We start from the raw sequence: 8,653 nt of genomic DNA, 5'->3' as shown, positions 1-8,653 counted from the left end.
CATAGTGGGATGAAGGGGGATTAAAAGGAAAAGTCAGTAATTTTCAACATGGATCCTTTTGTTCCATGTTTTGTGACTCTCAATTTTTAAAACTGGTCCAGTTTTGAGTGAGAGCGCCGAAGCCAGCAGCCGCAAAACAGGCTGCAAGGTAACCCTTTAAGTATTTCTCAGTCCCAATTTGTCAAATACTGATACTTTGTTATGGCCCTTGGTGTCAGATACTGACACATAAGGCACCTAACCCTTTTTTCCTAACTTTAAGCATGTGGTTTGGTTGCAATATAGCTGATTTCGACAATGAGGAAGAGACCAAGCATGATTTCAAAATGAGACTTCTCCTTGAGTGAAACACAATAAAATCATACTGGATCAAGTAAAATGTAAATAAAATTGTTTTATTTCTCTGTAGGGGCCTGTCTATAACTCATTTCGCAGCTACTGGCTGCAGCAATGTCGCTCAATACTGTAGAAATTTTAAAAACAGTTGTACCTGATACTGACTTACACACAAAAACAAATAAGGGAAAATATGGTAATGTTTAATATGGATGTTTCCCCTTAATTGGGGCCCCCAAGCAGGTAATGTGACTCTCTTAGCACTTAAAGGTAACACTAACACATAAAATCAGCTTCTACATTCTGTGTAATATGGATATGCAAAAATGTCTAATGGTCAGAGTTCAAGCACTGACATCCAGTAAGTGGAGACATAAATCATTGTAATAATATTTTGGCCATTGTATATTGAATGCATTTTGAATTATTATTGTTTTTCTTGTCAAATAAATGATGCATTGAAAAATGAATTGATAAACACGTGAAAATAACCAGATGTATATAATCAGCTGTAGTCCATCCCATCAGACTCCCTGCCTTTCTTTGCGCATGTCTCTTTCTCTCCACATTTAAAAGCATCAGGATACAAGCAAGAGGGGAGAAAGGGAGGCGACCGCGCAAATACAATGATCTCAGAAACTGGGAACGACAATCCGAAGGCAGACTATCTCCGATCCGAAGCGAGCTATTGCCCAGATTCCCCCGTCTCCTCTTCTCCGGAAGTCGGGCAGCTTAGCAGGAGGCGGGACACCCAGACCACCAGCGGCAGCATCATCCCGGAGGAGAGCGGCAGCATCCAGCCTCTGGTCTCCTCAGCCGCGGCCGCCGCCTGCATCATGACATCGGGGGAGTTCATGCAGACCGCTCCCCTGCTGGCGCACAAATCCAAGAGGAGCCTGCTGTACAAGGCGCTCTGCTTCCTCCTCCTCGTCTTCCAGGGCGGCATTCTGGACTTCTACCTCATCATCTTCACCGACCTGTACTGGTGCTCATGGATCGCCACGGATCTGGTGGTGATCTCGGGCTGGGGGATTTTCTTCATGAAGAACGCGCGGAGCAAGAGGGAGCGGGCCTGCGGCTTCCACCAGAAGAGCTCCATCTTCGGCTGCAACCTCGGGGAGTTCACCTACGCCTACCTGGCCTGGCTCATATATGTCATCGCCTGCACTCCGAAGGTGGTGCTCATCCTGGAGACGTCCATCCTGGACCTGATCGCGCTCAAGGTCCCGTGCGGCGTGACTGGCTTCAAGATCATCATGCTGCTGTCCGCGCCGCTGCTCTTCTGTCTCATCAACTCCATCATCGAGGATTTAAACGGGGCGACGCGGCACCACTCCCAGAGCTGCTTCATGAGCACCTGCCTGGACCTGCTGGACAGCTTCACACTGGTGGAGATGCTGCTGAGGAACGAGATCCCCACCCTGTACCTCAAGTACACCGTAATCTCGGTGTATTTCGTGGCCCTGGCCGTGCCGGTGATCTGGCTTTACGAGCTGACGGCGTCGGAGCTGCGCTGCCGGTGGCTGTGGGCCCGCTTCTCCACGGGCCTGGTGGTCAACGCACCCCTGCTTGTAGTCAGGTGTTTCCAGGTCTACGTCTACAAGATGCAGGTGTCGGTGTTCATGTTCAAAAACATCTTCTTCTTGGTGTGTAAGCTCCTGGAGCTGGTGGAGCAGTGCGTGGCGGTGCGGGGGGTCCGGCGGCTGGCCGGCGGCAGCAACCCGGCCCAGTTCTCCCACTGCGTGTCCGAGAACGACATGTGTCCGCACGGATACGTCAACACCCTGGCCGTCACCCAGTCCTAGAGCCCGGGCTGAGGGACAGGGACTGCCCGTGGAGAAGTCGTGTTGCGTTCCAGACACAGCTGGAAATGGGAAAATCCATGTTTCAAACCCAGCTCCTGCTTCCAGACTTTGGATCTTAGAAAATGTGATGGCTTGATTGAAAGGGCCAGCACGAAAGGTATTTAGGCAGCAATATATCAGCATACAAAAAACAGTGTGGGGAAAGGTAAATTATAAGGCAACGTTTAAAGGAGGCCTAATTATCTATAAAGGGTAAATCGTTTGTATACTACTCACAGCATTGGAAAATGACATGCCACAAACAGTGAATCAACAGATCATACTGAAGACATTTCTTTTTTAAACTGGAACTGCTTTATGAAAATGAAACAGTTCTTATAGCATGAAACTATCTCTGTGTTCTTTTGATATTCACAGTAAGAGCTGTTTTAAGAGGTGTTCTTTAAGAATTTTTAAAATCACTTCCATTGTATAGGGGTGAAAAAAGAAATCTCAGATAAACTTGTAAAAAAATAGACAAATTATGCAGGGGCAAATTCCACTAGAAGAAAGTGAGATTTATTTATTTATTTTACCCTTGATACGTTGACTTTTATGCCAAGTGCAAATATAAAACAATACATTAAAAAACATAATTAAATGGGGTGCTTATGATTTATGACTACTTATGAAGAGAGGAACCCAAAGACTGTTAAATAACTTATAATTTTCTTATTGCTGGCCCTCTGGTGTCCGCGGGCCCTGCTTAGTACTTTGGTTACAGTATATTAAGGGCTGAATGTGATTTATTGCCAGTGCCAACTCCTTCACCAATTAACAACCAGTAGTGCAGCTGTACTTTTGATTTTTATATGTTTTTAATTTGCAAAGAGGTCCTTGGCCTAATACCTCACAATGCATCTGCTGGATTTTTAGTCCTGTATAAAATAACATTATTATCTTAGTGCTGTGTGCAGGAATTCTTTGCATATATGAATTTCTACACCATTATCCTACACACATCAACTTTATACCTGGTCACTGATCATCAGCTACTTTAAATGCTGCCAAGTACCAGCTGCAAGGCTCGAAACACCTGCTAAAATAGGGACTCTTAAACAAAGGGCCTCACAACTGGATAAAATAAAAACAAAGAACACTTTAGGGCCCTTACCACAAAGTAATTGCAACATATGCAATCTGTGAGCCCCTCAAGGCCTGATATCCAGCCATAACCAGCTGGCTTTAACCAGTTAATCAAACATTTTCAAAGCTGTTTGATTTTGTTTACAGGGTACTCTGCAATGTTTGAATGATGTCAGATAACTGCTTCTCTCCTTGGAGCTGACTAATCTTTCCAAGGTTTCGACTCGAAATTTAGACTTTTGGGGGCTGATGACATTTTCATAACAGTAGGATGGATTTTCCAATTTTTGGACGTGTCTGGAACGCATCATCTGTACCAGCCTTACAGTGCTCCCTTTTCAGACCAGTCTACAGGTGCTACAGTCAAACCCAACACCTGCAATAGCCTAAAAGAAACGGAGAACAAACTGTAGTGAATTGGATATTGTTGACTTGTATGTGTTCAGTCTGTGAGTTTCACCACTGCACTTGAGTGGAGTACGTAGAGACAGCAGCTGGACTCTGTGTCGTGTTGGGATGTAAAGTGCAATTTGAAGAATCCTCTGGTTTGACTCACCAGGGCCCATTGTACACCAGTGTTTCCTATTGATGACAGTGTTGTCTGTGGATCTCTACTGGTTTGAAATGCTGTGTCCGGTACTCAGAGTAGAATAGACACGTGTGTATGTTAATGCCATGCATAAAGATCCAACAGTGCCATGACAAACAGGTTTTCTACAGCCCTTTTCAAATGGACCCCGGGCCAACAGCAGTTTCTGTTGGTATCACTGGCTGTGCTACTGTTTTACTACTTCTCTCACTTCTGGGATCATGAGTCCTAAAAGATCACTGGCTACTGTTCACTCCGACATCCATTATTTTAAAAGCTGCAGTTCTCTGAGAGAAAGCTGGGCTCTTTGTGTGTCCCAATTTCTCCAAAAACAACAACAATTTATGCATTCATGGGCCGACAGTATTTCTTCGATGCGACCCAGCATTCAAAACAGCTCAGCAGACTCGGAAACAGTTTGTGATCTAAGATTCTTGATGTTAAAGCTTGACTGAGAGTGGATTTATGGGGCCGATTCTGATACCGATATAAGGGAGTAAAAAATTCTGATATCGATAAATTGGCCGATATATACATGTAACATTAACAATGCACTCTGATTTATGTTATAACGCACAAACAGAGTAGGCTAATTAGTTTGTTATGTTTGCTGTTTTATGCTCCAATATGCAAATGTTACTTTTCTCATCGCCTGCTGTATTTTGCTACAGTGACTTTAAGCTCTTGTCCTGTATGTTGAACGGCATTACAGGGTTGACATCACTGAGAGCAGCTTTTGTCTCTCATTTTGTGCTGCTGCCAGCAGATTGTAAGTCAAAGGTGTTCTGCTGGACGAACTATGTAACCAAGCATTTAACAATTAGAATGGGAGTTTGACCAACAACCACAAGACCATCCTCCCCAGTGTTTGACCCAGGTTTATGTGTTTCTGACATGCAACCTCTTTGGTGTCCTTTCTGAAGGAAAGGCAGCTGCATGCCATTGCTATAGTACCACTAAATCTAAATCACTAAAAGATTGGCAACAACCAATGCTAGTACTTAAAGATCAAAGTTTTTATCATGTAGCAAGTAAAAAAATGAAAAAGAAAAAATGCATTTTCTCCCATGTTTGTAATGGTTGTAAGTTGAAGGTGCTGATAAACCATATCATCTATGCTCATTTGGGTCAGACAGTGTGTTGGAGGACAGTAACTGCATGCAGCAGCTCTAAGGTTCTGTCCCCATAACAGAGCTGCTACATTTGAGCTCTGTTGTCATTCTGAGCTTGGCTAACAAGCTTCCAGTCTTTATGCAAAACTTGGTTGAACAGGGATGCAAAGAGATGACTAACATCGATCACGTTGGTTCAGACCAAATAAACAGACTAAAACTGTTGTTTGGACGTTCCATTTAAATGATGCATGGACTTTGAAGGCACAAAAGGAGGGATGTTCCTAAATAACAATCTTGTAAAAATAATTTATGTCCATCAGTGGTGTAGTGGTGCTTGTAGTGGTGTTTTAGTACTACTAGGTCAAACAGTAGGTTACTAAGGAGGAAGTGGGTATACTCTCCTAAATATTACAATGACTGTGGTCAAAACTCTCATATGGAGGAGGAGGAGGTGTTATGTGTGGGAGATATGAGACAAAGGCCTGCTGCGGGCGCTGGATTTCATTCAAAATCCCACAACCTGTGCATCAGAATGACGCTTAGAAGCTGTAGTTTTTTTTATCTGTATCTTTGTGTTAATTTTTCCATCAAAAACCCACTCCAAATATAAATTAATTCAAACACAGCATCATTGAAATTAAAAAGTATTCCCTCGAACTGAAGAATATTTTTCTATATCTTTACTGTTGTTTGTATTTCCAGGACCTTTTGATTTTTAAAAACTATTTTTAGTTTCTGATTGTTCAGTGTCCAGTAAAAGGGGGAAGTCAATAATAAAACTAAAGAGAGAGACAGAGAGGGAGATAAATTAAATGTACATTATGAGGATGTGGAAATATATATCATAATTAATTATATGCCATTGTTAAATCAGTTTGATGCTTTAAAGGCACAACAATTGATTTGTCAGTGAATATTATAGGGTAGAAAATATGTTTTCCCAATTTAAAGTGACTTCTTACATAGCCCACACCCTGTCCTGTCTTTTATTTGAATATAGAGACAGATAATGTTGTTGGCTCAACAGATACAGATAATGACGTCTCTGTACACCTCTACCCTCCTCTATAGCACTTCCCCACCCCGTCTCTGTTCAGTTGTTGGGTGTCAACTGAAATTCTCCTGCCTGGACCTATATACTATAGCCTAGCTGTGGCTTTAAGCATATTGAAAAGGACACACACACTGAATCAAACAGTGTGTTAAAAATGCACCTTTTTTCATGGTGTGTGTAGAAGTTGATGTAGTAATGAGTTGGAGACAGGAGACAATCAGAGCATTATTTACAGCTTTGTAGCAGCAAGAGTTAGGCTTCCATAGGCTTGTAGTAATCTGTCTACACTGCAAAAAAGCCAACTTGTATTTTTTGGCCTAAAACAGTGATTTAATTTGGTAAAACTTGGAAATATAAATTACTGACATTTAGGGCAATAATGTAAGTTAGCACAACAAAGGAAGCCAGTTGTATGCTCAAAAACAAGTTTGTGAGTTATTGTTACTTATATCTTTAAGTTGGGGTTCAAAACAAGGGACAATAGTTCTGCTAACTCTTGTTTCTTTGTTGTGAAATTTGGTCATTAGCGAAAGCTGGAGGCTAACTGATGCTAGCAGCTAACTGATGCTAGCGGCGCTGCTTGTTACAGCTACAAGAGTAGCCATTAGCGTATCAATGCTAACTCAAAATTGTGGTCACAACATCAGCTGACATTCATGGCGGCATTACAATCGTGCCAGAGAAATTCAGAGTTGAGCAAACTCAAAAACAAAATGTAAAATATTTAGTTTAATTGTCCAACTTAAAATTTTATCGAAGTTTGTTGCCTTGAAATTTTGAGTTCACCCATTTTTCTTTGTTTGCAGTGTAACACATGGTTGATCAGAGTATCTTAGATAAGTATATGAAGATGTATAATGAAGACATTGTGCAATATGAGTCAGAAGGGTCTGAACTGATTTTAGTGCCTATTGTTTTGGAGCTGAATAAACGCATAGTTTATTGCTATGAATTCACAGTCGGTGTATCTGTGCAATTTGCCAGCTTTGTTTGCCTCTTTGTGTGCGATCAGTGTATAAAGGTCAGAGGTTGTGCCTTGTGAGCAGTTTTGGAGGACCGCTGAGGGTCAGGACTGATGAGGAGGAAGTTCACCACAAGGACCATTCTGTTATGGTCGTTGTGTTTTGCCTTTCCAGGAAGACTGTATTTCTTATCATTTCAATTAACATTGACATTTAAACCTTTATCAGGCAAAGAACTATATTTGGTAACTTCAGGTAATATTTTGAGAAAAAAGTTGCAAATTTACTAGATTAAAGTGGCAAATCTACAAGAAAAAAAGCTGCAGATTTAAGAGATTTAAAGTGGCAAATCTGCGTGAAAAAAGTCGCAGATTTACAAAAAAAAGTGGGGAAAAAGCAATTTTTTTCTCCCAGATTCACCACTTTAAATCTCATAAGTCTGCACATTTTTTTCTCATAGATTTGCCACTTTAATCTTGTAAACTTTTTTCTCAAAATATTATTTCCGTATGTTTTACACATTCCGGCAGTATGTAATATCCTCCAATATTCTCTAGGGTTGAAATTTGGAATTTGCAAGTATTTCAATGAGTGTTCTATTTAGGGTTAAAGTGGTGAATCTGGGAGAAAAAGTGGTTTTTCCCCATTTTTTCTCGTAAATTTGCAACTTTTTTCGTGCAGATTTGCCACTTTAAATCTCTTAAATCTGCGACTTTTTTTCTTGTAGATTTGCCACTTAAATCTAGTAAATTTGCTACTTTTTTCTCGAAATATTGCCTGAAGTTACCAAATATAGATCTTTGCCTGATAAAGCGTTAACTTCCCAACCATTACAGTGAATATCACGTCAAACTAAAGTAATGCTTGCATAACAATGCACCTTTACGTAAAGATCGATTTCACAAGTCTGCACTGTACGCAGTATGTCCAATATAACAAATCCTCTAAACCATATGAACTCAAATATAATTTGTTCCTACCCTTAAATACGACCCCAGGAGTGTTTCCAAAATTATCGACTTCACTAGTTGCAGGAGATTAACAAGTCCTAATGCGTAACCGGAATGGTTGCTGCTTTAAACAAGTGTACTTCTGTCTTAGCTACCGTCATAATTACTATGTCCACTAGAGGGCACCGCTATCTGTACGTTAATATGGGTCGTAATAAGCTGCTGTACAAAGGACTTATGAGGTCGTACTTTGAGAGAAGTCTCGGTCAATAGTATGTCTACTGTTCACATACCTTAGTGTACTTTTGTCTGTATTGGTTCCCTTGTTGTGTCTAGGTCTCTTACTTCCACATTCATATGACATTCAAGTGGAGGATTGACCCACACTATGTGAAGTTGGTTTCAGGTATTTGCAGTATTGAAATTAATTGTTACCAGTGAACCTTCATCCTCAAAAAATCCAATAGAATATTGGATGAATAAATATTTCAGATCTTTGGATTGCTGATTAGACACCAAGCTGCTGTTGTGATGTTGACCCTGAAGTTTGGCCTCTGTGGAGGATTACAGATTATAGGGCTGCTGCTATAAACACAAATATATGTTGACTGCTTCAGTGGTTCTCTTGGCTTTGTTTCTCATATTGCACTGAGAATGGCTTTTGTTTGTTTATTGCTTATCATATATTGCCAAAGTATTTAAAATGTTATATTTTAT

The 8,653-nt window shown here is 40.9% G+C and overlaps 1 protein-coding gene across 1 annotated transcript; it reads left to right on the top strand.

Moving 5' to 3' along the window:
• Positions 1-754: 754 nt before the first annotated feature.
• Positions 755-7,047, top strand: tmem121b (transmembrane protein 121B). Its single transcript, XM_059326324.1, has one exon. The coding sequence runs from the start codon at positions 963-965 to the stop codon at positions 2,139-2,141; it is 1,179 nt and encodes a 392-aa protein (XP_059182307.1). The 5' UTR covers positions 755-962; the 3' UTR covers positions 2,142-7,047.
• The last annotated feature ends 1,606 nt before the right edge of the window (positions 7,048-8,653 follow it).

The sequence above is a fragment of the Centropristis striata genome, chromosome 22, assembly GCF_030273125.1.
Source record: "Centropristis striata isolate RG_2023a ecotype Rhode Island chromosome 22, C.striata_1.0, whole genome shotgun sequence".
Taxonomy (NCBI): Eukaryota; Metazoa; Chordata; class Actinopteri; order Perciformes; family Serranidae; genus Centropristis; species Centropristis striata.
The sequence above is the reverse complement of the archived record's forward strand: the minus strand, read 5'-3'. Positions and strand labels throughout refer to the sequence as shown.